This window comes from Mytilus galloprovincialis, chromosome 9 (genome assembly GCF_965363235.1).
Source record: "Mytilus galloprovincialis chromosome 9, xbMytGall1.hap1.1, whole genome shotgun sequence".
NCBI lineage: Eukaryota > Metazoa > Mollusca > Bivalvia > Mytilida > Mytilidae > Mytilus > Mytilus galloprovincialis.
In genome coordinates this window covers 80,243,422-80,255,796 of record NC_134846.1, presented here as the reverse complement: position 1 = coordinate 80,255,796, position 12,375 = coordinate 80,243,422, and the positions used below count along the sequence as shown (strand labels likewise).

The following is a 12,375-nucleotide window of genomic DNA, read 5'->3' as shown; positions in this document are numbered from 1 at the left end:
ATCCCAACCTTTATTTTGTGGTCATAAACCTTGTGTCAAAATTTCATAGATTTCTATTTACTTAAACTAAAGTTATGGTGCGAAAACCAAGAAAATGCTTATTTGGGCCCTTTTTGGTCCCTAATTCCTAAAATTTTGGGACCAAAACTCCCAAAATCAATCCCAACCTTCCTTTTGTGGTTATAAACCTTGTGTTAAAATTTCATAGATTTCTATTCACTTTTACGACGACGCAGGACGACGACGACGCCAACGTGATAGCAATATACGACGAAAAATTAAAATTTTTGCGGTCGTATAAAAATGAAAAATAAATAAGCCATTCAGAGCGTTCTCCATATCATGGTGTTTCGATCGCAAGAATCACAACTATTATACCTCCTTAGAGAGGACAATTATTTTTCACGTTTATCTACATGTAAACTACGATTATACTACTTGAATATAGATACTCTCTGTATTCTGTCAGGGACTTTCTATGTTAGTATAGAAAGTCCCTGATTCTGTTTACTGTTTTCTTTGAAATGCTTACTATTTAAGGGGTCATACCACTTGCATATATATCAAAATAAGTAAAACATGCTCAACTTCATCTAAAACTACCTCGACCAAAAACCTTAACCTGAAGCGGGACAGACGGACGGACGGACGACCGAACGCACGGATGCACAGACTAGAAAACATAATGCCCATAAATGGGGCATACACATTTATTGTTAAAAGGGAAAATAGTGATTTGGCAAAAATGAAAGTAAGGTAGAGATTAGAGGAAGACAGGACCTTTTTGGGGGTGTCGGGATCGGGTGTGTTTAAGCTCCTGATTTTTGGATTGATCCTTACGTGATCCAGGAATATATTTTTCGATTTCGGGATATGAATTTCTTTAAATTCTGCATCTCAGGATTTCATGGTTTAAAGCCTGAGATCTCGGGATCAGGACCCCTCCGACCACCCCTCAAATTAGCCTTAGTCGGTCTTGGTCATTTATACATGATTCATATCCTACCATTGGCATGTTAATAAGGCTCTTAAAAGAAAAAGCACTGATGGATTGTCCTAGAAGCATAGGATTTTATTAGACTAATAATGGTCTATATATAAGCAGTTACATTTATTTCATGTTTGAAACGGTGCAAATTTTTAATTTGATTTGACTTTTACCAAAAGAAGCATTGTAGCAAAGGGGAAGAATAATTGTGGTCTGAGGCCAGAAACACAAAATAATTGAATTTAACAGAAAGGAAACAAATATCGGACTTTGGAAAAGGAAGAGAGCTTTTCATACCTTTTATGAAATTCTCCATACATAATATCTTTGACAAAAAATCATCCTACAATAGTTCACAAGCTGTATATGCCCGCGATTTCGCAGGTGTGTTCTAGTATCTAATAAAATTTGTAGATTTAGCTAACAAAGTCCTTATATTTGTATAAAGTATTATTCGTTTATAGTGGAAAAGTCTTTTAACGTTAAATAAGTTACAATTAAAAATTGCTTGCTAGTCCCTCTCTGTGATTAATAATAAATCACTCTGGTTAATTTCCCAATCAATCTATCATGAAGGGGAGATAAATAAGTCGACTTTCATTTATAGTGTTTTTCAAAAATGATGAACAGTTCTTTATGGTTACAAGAGCGCAATTATTCGTAATGCATTTTCCATAGGGTACCACTGGTGTTCCGTATTTTTTTTCTCGAAGACTACACAAACTAGGAAAAAAATGAGTAGCAGTTCCTGTTACTAGAAATGCCAGTGTTGCATTACAATCAAAAAAATATATAGGGTCATGCGGCTCAAATTGACTTAAAATGCAGTTGAAAAAGATCGTCTATTTTTTTCGCTTAATGAAAAGGGCATATTTTTAATGGCTCCTACGTGCAGAAATCAAAGATATTTTCTATACTTCTTAAAATGTGAATATGAGTTTCGGCAATTTTTACACCTAATTGGATAAGCTTTCGATTAAATGTAATTCCAATCCTGTATCATCCAATCAGAAGCTGTATAGGATTCTATTCTGAGTACCATCTTGGGGTAAAAAACTTGCCGTTAAAATGTAAACAAATAATTGCGCTCTTGTAACCTTATATTGGTATGTAATCATTTTAAACGTTTCAAATTTATGAAATTATATTCGTACATCAAAGTTTTTGATACACCAATAACAAAAACTGAAAAATATTGAATTGATACATTCAAAATGATATCAGGAACCTATACTTAATTATAAAATAATGAACCTGTTAAAGGGAGACAATACTCGCATTACTTTTTTTTTGAATCGCCACATAATACAAAGGAATGTCACTCTTGCATACAAATGGCACATCAATATAATTAATTAACTGTGCATTCGTGCTCCACCTTCAGTGAAGATTCTAAATTATAAATATAACCAAAAGTTATTAATCTATAGGATAGTGAAATACTAATGAAAGCTAACCCACTGTAAAAAATATTTCTTTGAAATTTTTTAAAACTTTCTCAGAAAAATGCTCGAGCCACTTGACTTTCATAGCTCAAAATTAACGTTTTTACACACTATTTCAATTAAGTAGTAAAAGATTATTTGCTTCTCAAAGTGTAAGACACAATAAAAATCGTAAGCTTGCATTATCTTACCAAAAAACAGATTTAATTAAGTCCTGAACATTTCGACATTTGTTTGTTTATTTTCAAAAATACCGGTTTGTAACAAATCACAAGTTCATGTTAAGATCTGACTAAATACCGATATCCTGATATCGTCAGGTAAATATGCTAAATAACAAGAATGTGTCCATATTACAAGGATGCCCCACTCGCACTATCAGAATGGACAGACACACAATCCAGAAAATATGATGTACCCTACTATTGTAGTTAAGCAAGAAATATACAATTTATTATAACACCAGTGTTGGATAAAACAATTGTAAGGTTGGAAAAACTGATATTTAGGAAACAGATCTATAACACACAATTCGTTTATCTGTTTGTTTGAAGTTTTTTCAACAATTATAATTACATGTAATTAATGGAACTATATACACCTTAATTTTTATTTACAAAATAATAAAAACAAATAGTAATGTATCATAAAGTTTTTCTGTCCTGTTTCTTCAAAGAATGACTCCTTTTCTCACGTAACCGTTCCCTTTGTTGTTTCTCTAGCCTACAAAAATTTTAAAAAATAATAATTTCCAAAAAGATTACTCATAAACTGTATCTCATAAGTATTTAAGTAGTTTAATGTAAGTCACAGTTTACACATTTGTAATAAATGGGTAAAAACTGTGTCTGACATGACATATTTTCATCCTGTGCAGTGAAATTACGCTTTGATCCCTGGAAGGTGAACATGAGGGGTATTAGGTAAATGATTGTTTAAAGAGGTGCAATTTTCATTGTCAATGGTATGAGTGCTGCACATATTGATTTCTGTCCAATTAATCCATTTACTTCATGAGAAAAAAAAAAGTATTATTTTATAGGTAATTAAAGTAAATCTAACTGAAATTTTGAAGCTTTTATAAATGTCATCAGGAATTGACAGAATCAGAGGTTGTCAGTTGACCTTATAATTTAATTTTGACCAATGAAGAAACGACAAAAAAACACAATTTTACAACATACATGTTGTGATAACCAAAAGAAAAATAATCAGCTGGTGGCAAAAAAAATGAGAAATTTGGTACTAACCTTTTATTCAGTTTCTCTAAATGCTCTTCTGATGGAGGTTCTCTTTCAATCATACATTCATATATGGCTGTCCTGATTTTATTTATACAATCACTTTGATTTAATATATGTTTACGTGTTTTATGAGACATAGTTATAAAATATCCTTCTTTATTAATTCTGTTTTTTTCCTGAAAATAAAAAAAAGTTAATCTGGCAACTTGAACTTAGTAATTAAACAAATTAATCAAATTGTGGTATAACTTAGTGAACAATGCTTTATACATTCATGTCATTTGGACTCTGGTGAATATTTGTCTCATTGGCAATCATACCATATCTTCTGATTCTTATACTGGAAAAAGTGCAGGAATGGTAAATCATAGAAACCTAATGATTAGATTTCAACTTTCTTACGAAGAGCAATCATATAGAATATGGAATCTTGCACAACAGTGTCTGAGATTTACAAGTCTGTCATTCATCCAGTGTTTTAGTTTTCCATTGCCTGTTTTGAGTTTGAGAAAGTTAAATATTTGACATATAAATTACTGACACAGAGATATTTTGAGCACAGTCAACCACAGTCAACATTTGGTAAATTATGAAGTCAGGGATTTAATTTCATGTTTAACTCACATTCTTTTGTGTCTGTCAAAAATCGCCTGTTTTCAGTGGTTGTTGTTAGTTCATATCTGTTATATTTATATTGTACATGGGGAATGTGTCCATGAGACACAGATGATTCCCCCACTTGCCATTAATTTTATAAAGGGACATAACTGAAGTACAGCAAAAGTGATGCTACCCAAATTTGTAATTGATCGGAGTTTTGTGATTTTGTTTTAGTTTCATAACATTACTTTGAGGCAAACTTAAGTTAGAGAATGGAAACAAAAAAATATTTGGTTTAATTTGACCTAGCAGTTTCTTGAAAAAGGTTGATTTTGTTTTTCAAACTTTTGATGGGAACTATGTGCCACTATGACTACTGTGTAGGCAACCAAATCAAATCTAAACAAGGAATCTCATAACCATCAGTTCTGTAAAGTTTCAAACCTTGAAGTTTCAGAGAGGACTTTCAAAAACAACCCATAAAAATTGCCTTTAGTACTGGTACCCATGTTTACTGTTCAATTAGAACCAAATAGGGAAAGCTGTGAGATGTTCATTGATACATAATGAGTACAGTTGGTAGAAGATGTTACATACATTATCCCTGTTGGTAAAAATTGGCCATGTATTCCAGAGATGAAAATGTGGAAAATTTAAAGATGAAAGACATTGTCACAACATAAGGAAATGAAATAAACATCAAACAAAAAATGTTCCAATAATGTTATTCCTTTTAGTTTATCAATTAATACTTGTGCTATTAATAGATTAGCTGTTACTCATCTATGTTTATGTAATAATGGAGTTGAGTCAGTATCCTTAATGTGCCAAAAATTGGGTTACTAAAATATTTGTAAACAGAAACTCTCTGTGAAGTGATATTGCAAATGACACTATTTTTAACAAGTCGATAAGCTTAACCATTTAAAAAGCAGAGGACAATAGAATAAAGGAGAAAACACCATTTGAGTTATTTAATATTAATGGATTTCCAGTGAACTTTTGTGTGAAATATGGATTTTTTACTTGATCAATTACTTGACAAGGGGTTTTGGAATATGTTAATTTATGTCAAATTTTATCTCACTTTGTAATCAGACAATTCAATTTCATCCACATATGTTAAAATGTCTCAGCTTCAATGCAATCCATAGCTCATATATATCCAATATGGCAGGGGGAATTGAGGAAAGTGCTTCCTTTACCTTGACATGAAATCCGTCCCTGAGATTCATCTATCACACACAATTCCGTTTAGCAGTGTAAATGTATATTTCATTGTCTATTGTTTGCTTCCTTTGGATGGTAGCCTGATATTCTTATGATAGATACATCAAAGGAATATTGATGTTACTGACTGTCCTACTGTACTGGTTTTATGTATTTTGATATTCATGTAGAAATTATTTTACCTGCTCAAGAAATTTGTCTTTAAGGTTGTCAGGTATCCAATCAGCAGAGGCAACATGGAATCTTATTTCTACTTTATTATTTGCTGTAATAAATATCAAAATATTCCTGAATCAATAACATTGTTTACAAAATATACAGCTTTATATTTAATAAGTTATGAAATAATTACGAAAAAAGTACTTGCATATCAATTTCCCATTGATGTCAGTGAAAAACCAGGTTTACATGGATAAATCTTATCATACAAGATAATGAAACATACTGGCAAGAATCATGATTATAAACTGACTCGAAATAACTTCATATCAACAAACTGATATGTCATTGACTTCTTTTCTGTATAGTCTAACAACAGCCTGACATCTTTCATTTACAGGACATCTGGGAACTGAGTTTTGCCTTCCTGAACTTTTATATTTTATCTAAGGGGCAATCACTCCCTTTACAATAATATGTTATATTGATAATACTTAAACATGTTAAAGAAAAAAAACCAGTTGTTCCAGCAAGTTCAAGTGAAATGAAGGTCAGCATGTTTCTTAAAGGGCAATAAGCCTAATAATCAATGAGCATGATTGCTCTGAGGGATATGATTGCCATTGTTTTCATTGATACATGTATTAGTATTATTTTCAAGAATAATTCAACTGCACATGTAAAATGTAATTTACGTATTCTGAATAGTTATTCAACTTTAAAAATAGCCAATCATCGATACAAGTGTATGAATAATGTAATTATTGAGTTTTATTTTTGTACTATCAATTCCAAATTTACTTTCCTCAGCTGTCACTGAGAGTGAGAGAAGGTATTCACTTCATACCTTATCACCTATTTTCCTACGTGAATTCTAGGAGGAATCCCATTTCTAACTCTTTAAATATTTAATTTCCTTTGGGTCAGTGGGCATGACTCCTTTCCGTACACATTCCTCTGTTTAAATTGCGATCGCTTTTAATACAATACCACGTCTATCGACAGAACGATTAAATCTTTCTTGACGTATCATCGTATTTTGATTCAGAATTGTTGAAGGAAGTATAAGGGAGACAACTCAAAGCAATAATATGGAAGACTCCATTTCAGCTGAAGAGGTGTTCTAGTTACAATTTTACCTTGTGGACTACATTTATTTTAATTTAAATGATGCATATGATTTAAAATAATGCAACAACAATAACTGTCAATAGCAGACTGACATAGAAAGGATCTCATGCGTTTCAAATTAATCAATGAAGTTGGGAATCCAGAGCAATCATTCAATCAAGAAAACGTTATGCATGCGCATAATTACTTTAACAAACCCTAGACTTGTGATTTGTAGCAAGGACGTATATTCAATTTTAACTAAATGACCTAGATGGTTCTCCATTTCTTTATGGAAGTACAATATCCAATATCAGTTTCATAACGGTGACATATACAATGTAAGAAAAACTCCACTTCGGTTCTTATATTACAGAAATAGATTTATCGGAATTCAGAGAACTCTCGCATTTTATCAAATCTGGTAATTCCCTCTGACGTGTTTCTAAATTTATAAAATCACTAAATATAAATACTGCTTAATTCTGATTTTCCTTGTTGTTAAAAATATGCATATAAGTCAAGGGAAATATCAAAACATGAAGATTATGAGAAGAACATTATATGACAGTTGTTTAAATTCAATCCTTTTGTTTGTTTTTACCTTTTAAAGCAAGACAATCTCAAGAATCTGAGATGTTCCTTAATGTTTAGAATAAAATGGTTGACGTGAGGGCATAGCCCTGAGTCAATGGTAAAAGTCTACAGATTGTTTGAAAGCAATCGTATCCCAGAAATTCTTTGACAATTTTGATATATTCATAAAAGGAAATCACCAATTCACCAACATTCCAACTTACTCCATTTTCAGAAAACGAAATCTGTAACAAACATAAACTTTTAGCCACCGCTTTACAAGCAGAGCCAAATACAATGAAAGTCCCAACTATGTATTGGCTTCCGAAGTTACACAAAACCCCTTACAAATATAGATTTATTTCGTCTTCAAGTCATTGTTCAACTACTAAATTGTCTATTCTTCTTACCAGCACACTTGGTACAATTAAAAACCTGATAATAAATTGTTCAAATAAGGCCTTCGAAAATAGTGGAATAAATTACTTTTGGAGTGTCAAGAACTCGTTGGAAGTACTTGATAAATTGCATGCTTATATTGATGATTTTGAATCTGTTCAAAGTTTTGATTTTTCTACCCTGTATACCACATTGCCTCACATTCTCATCAAGAAAAAATTCACACACCTAATTAAATGGGCATTCAAAAAATCAGAATGTGAATATATATGTTCAAACTCTTTTAGGTCATTTTTTAGTAGCAATAAACAAAAAAACTATGTTAATTGGACATGCTTTGATACTATATATGCCCTTGAATTTTTACTAGATAACATTTTTGTTCGCTTTGGGGATTCCGTATATCGTCAGATTATCGGAATTCCAATGGGGACTAACTGTGCACCACTTATTGCGGACCTGTTTTTGTATTGTTATGAGTTACAATTTATGACAAAAATAAGCAAAGACCCATCGAAACAACATCTGATAAACAAATTTAATAATACTTTTAGATATTTGGATGATATTTTGGCTCTCAATAATGACGACTTCAGTATGTATATTAATGAAATTTATCCTGTTGAACTTACTTTAAATAAAGCTAATACTAACAATGACCACTGCCCTTTTCTCGATCTTCATATCTATATCACTAATGGAAAGCTGAATACTAAAATTTATGATAAAAGGGATGATTTTTCATTTCCTATCGTTAATTATCCGTTTTTAGATGGTGACGTTCCCTTGTCACCATCTTACGGTGTTTATATATCTCAACTTGTACCATTCGCTCGTGTATGTAATAATGTTTTAGATTTTAACGAGAGAAATTTATGTATTACTGAAAAATTATTACACCAGGGTTTTCGATATCACAAACTAGTCAAAACATTTACTAAATTTTATCATCGGTATAAAGACATCATTCGTAAATATAGCTCAACATGCAGACTTCTAATACGTTCAGGTATTTCACATCCAATTTTTTATGGAAATATTCTTTATAAAGCACAAAGGTGTCAGTATTCACCTCAGAAACTTACAAAACCTTTGAATAGACTTATTAAGAAGGGATATAATTACAATACTGTTGTCCAGTCATTAAAGATTGCATATTTTGGAGTTAATATTGAGTCACTGATAAGGTCTTTGCATCGGAACTAAACACATTTATTCTAAAAACAGTTGTTGGCATGACACGGGTTATGTTCTTCTCATATATGTTATGATGGTATGATACTAAACCCCTAACGGGAAGGATTGTGCCTGATGTTCATATGATGAAATCATAATCTTTTAGTCAGTTTAATTGAAGTCTGGAGCTGGCATGTCAGTTAACTGCTAGTAGTCTGTTGTTATTTATGTATTATTGTCATTTTGTTTATTTTCTTTGGTTACATCTTCTGACATCAGACTCGGACTTCTCTTGAACTGAATTTTAATGTGCGTATTGTTATGCGTTTACTTTTCTACATTGGTTAGAGGTATAGGGGGAGGGTTGAGATCTCACAAACATGTTTAACCCCGCCGCATTTTTGCGCCTGTCCCAAGTCAGGAGCCTCTGGCCTTTGTTAGTCTTGTATTATTTTAATTTTAGTTTCTTGTGTACAATTTGGAAATTAGTATGGCGTTCATTATCACTGGACTAGTATATATTTGTTTAGGGGCCAGCTGAAGGATGCCTCTGGGTGCAGGAATTTCTCGCTACATTGAAGACCTGTTGGTGACCCTCTGCTGTTGTTTTTTATTTGGTCGGGTTGTTGTCTCTTTGACACATTCCCCATTTCCATTCTCAATTTTATAAAAGATCTTTTAAGTTTCCAAGTTTTTTTGTCAATGACTCCATAGTGTAAATTGTAAAGTAAGATACAAACATTTGTTAACACTTTGGCCTCCTGGTCCACTTCCTCTAGAACTTTTTATCTCTAATTTTTCTGAAATAAAACAAGGATTTTAACAAATAGGGTATATTATTTATTTCAAAAAGTTAAAGTTATTGAGTAATTTTTAAATACAAACAATGTATCAACAAATATGTCTTTGAACTGTCCGTCAGATTTATGTAAGACTATGAACCTTTGCTTGATATCAAATACTGTTCAAACATTTGTGCCTCACAATAATGCAATCAAAAATAACAATATTTGGTAATGACTCTCCAGAAGTACTTGGTAAATAAGGAGTAAACTTAAGTTTCCATTTTTTTATTACTGTTATGATCATGACCACACCTCTGTTGACCTGGCGCACATGACCACAACACAGTGACCATGCATTCATTATCACACTACTTATGCTATGACTATACATGTAACACTGCAAATCTTTACAGAAAGGACTAAAAAATTAAATTTTGCAAATTAATGTTTTAGTGTATAAACCAGATTATTGTTGAATTGGTTATGGATCCTGACACTATAAGAAGGTGAATACTGTGTTATAAGCATATATTGTATTAACATACCAACTGGGATGAATCCTGTAAAACCAGGCTTTACTGGCTCTAATCTGTTCTAAAAACAAGAAAAACAATTAATATGTATGCTAAATGAGTATAGGTTTAAGAAAAAGTCAATTTTAAATATTCTATTTTAGATCTATACCTCTGAAATCCCACTGAAACCACAAAACAATTCCTGTACAATACAATTGAAACTTTAAATTTGGACATATGTATGACAGACATAAAATAAGAAGAAATCTACCCAAAAAAAGAGCCTTTCTGTCATTCATATTTTCTGAGAATATGTAGTGACAAGATGACTAAAGTTTCCCTCCTTTAAGAGAAGACTAGTCTGACAGATAACCAATCTATCTGTCTTTAGAACTAGATTACACGAAAGGATGGTAGTGTACTGTACCTAACATATTAATAACTTTATGGTTCAGCTACTAGCCTATTAAGCAAGCCAACCAAATATATTACCTTTACCTACACACTCAAGTCATTTTGCTGTAATATAATAATAACAAAGGACTTATGAAATGGTTTATATCTTGTTCGAATACGATATCTACATACATGTATCTTGTGAAAAAATATATCTGCCATATTGTTGTACAAAGAGTTTCAAAGAACTAGCATACAAGATCCAAAATTATATTTCTAAAGTTCATCTTAAGTTAGAACAAACAAAAATGAGTACAAGTGACATATGCATGTACAAATGTATATCAAAAATTTTAGTCATTACTATAAACTATATATATTAGACCATATAAAATAATGCTTACAGAGATGTGGAGCATCTATTAGATTTTTAACTAGCTTTCGTCTGCTATACTAGGTTTTTAGGATACCACCACTGACAAGTGTATCCCAAACTCTTGTCTGAACGATAAATTCCAGTTAAAAATATTTTGGTCAAACAGAATCTTTAGATTTTCTAGTTGACAATATAGAGGAAAAGGTTAAATTTCTTTTTTGGTCATCCAAATCTTAAACCTTAAACGGTTAGACTGTACTACTATGCAATAGTATGGATATGGCATGGGGTCTGTAGTCAAAGTAATTATGACATCTTGGAAGTCTATTTTTATCTTTTAATTGAAGTCTTTCTAAGACATACATGTACATGTAACTCTGAAGCCTTTACTTTATGCTGAACTTTTAGAAATCTGCTCTCAACTTGACATTTTGAGACCCAATTTTAAATTGAAATGTTCACTGACAACTTGAAATGCTTGCAAATAATTTATTTCTAAATATGTGTGCTCAATTGTTCAAAATATTTCCCCAAATATCCAAAAGTAATGAAGTAAGTAGGAAAAATATTAGTCAAAATAATTATGACGTCTGGCAAGGCTATTTTAATATTTTTCTGGGACGCCTCACTCGTAGGAAGGCGTCCCAGAAAAATGTTAAAATAGCCTTGCCAGACGTCATAATTATTTGGACTAGAAAAATATAAAAATAACATTTCAAGACATAATTTTTGGGAATAAGAAATCACCTCTTTTAAAATATCAGGATTGCTATTCGGGTAGATTTTGTCTATGCTGTATATGCTCTTAAAACCATGGCGTTGAAAACTTGCCAATTGCTTAAACGACGAATTAAATAAACATTTGTTACAAAAAGCTCGAAGTGCCATGACTTTCAATTACCGGAAATGTTAGCTGAATATGTAAATACTACGAAGTCGGAAACGACGTCAAAATTCCGGCTTCTATATCACTTTCTGCCACACTGCCATTAAGTATGGCAAGCCGTTCTCGTCAAAACTATGTTTAAACCATTTTTCGAAAAATTTACACACTGAGAATTACAACAAAGCACAGTGAGATTTAAAAACTTCAAAACACACACTGAGAATTAAAAATTACATACTGAGAATTAAAAATTACACACTGAGATTTCATAAAGACGCACTGCTGTGTTGATGGACCTCTCGAAAGCCTTTGATTGCCTTCCTCTTAATTTATTAATTTTAAAACTAAAGGCATATGGGTTATCTGAAACAGCTTTAATCTTGATAGACAGCTATTTAAGTAAAAGAAAACAATGTGTAAAAGTTGGTATAGATATAAGTACCTGGAAAGATATATATAAAGGTGTGCCGCAAGGCTCTATATTAGGACC

The 12,375-nt window shown here is 31.8% G+C and overlaps 1 protein-coding gene across 1 annotated transcript; it reads right to left on the bottom strand.

Moving 5' to 3' along the window:
* Positions 1 to 3,029: 3,029 nt before the first annotated feature.
* On the bottom strand, positions 3,030 to 11,920 carry LOC143046096 (large ribosomal subunit protein mL62-like). Its single transcript, XM_076219082.1, has 6 exons — positions 11,747 to 11,920; positions 10,258 to 10,306; positions 9,668 to 9,727; positions 5,690 to 5,772; positions 3,684 to 3,853; positions 3,030 to 3,156 (listed from the first exon to the last, which is right to left on the bottom strand). The coding sequence occupies exons 1-6, from the start codon at positions 11,885 to 11,887 to the stop codon at positions 3,078 to 3,080; spliced, it is 582 nt and encodes a 193-aa protein (XP_076075197.1). The 5' UTR covers positions 11,888 to 11,920; the 3' UTR covers positions 3,030 to 3,077.
* Between the last annotated feature and the right edge of the window lie 455 nt (positions 11,921 to 12,375).

Excerpts from the sequence above, each read along its gene's own strand:
- LOC143046096 (XM_076219082.1), bottom strand. The coding sequence starts at position 11,887 with ATGGCACTTCGAGCTTTTTGTAACAAATGTTTATTTAATTCGTCGTTT. Across the intron at positions 9,728-10,257 it reads TACAGGATTCATCCCAGTTG|AAAAATTAGAGATAAAAAGT; the intron begins GTATGTTAATAC and ends GTTTTATTTCAG. Across the intron at positions 5,773-9,667 it reads AGGCCAAAGTGTTAACAAAT|CAAATAATAAAGTAGAAATA; the intron begins GTTTGTATCTTA and ends TATTTATTACAG.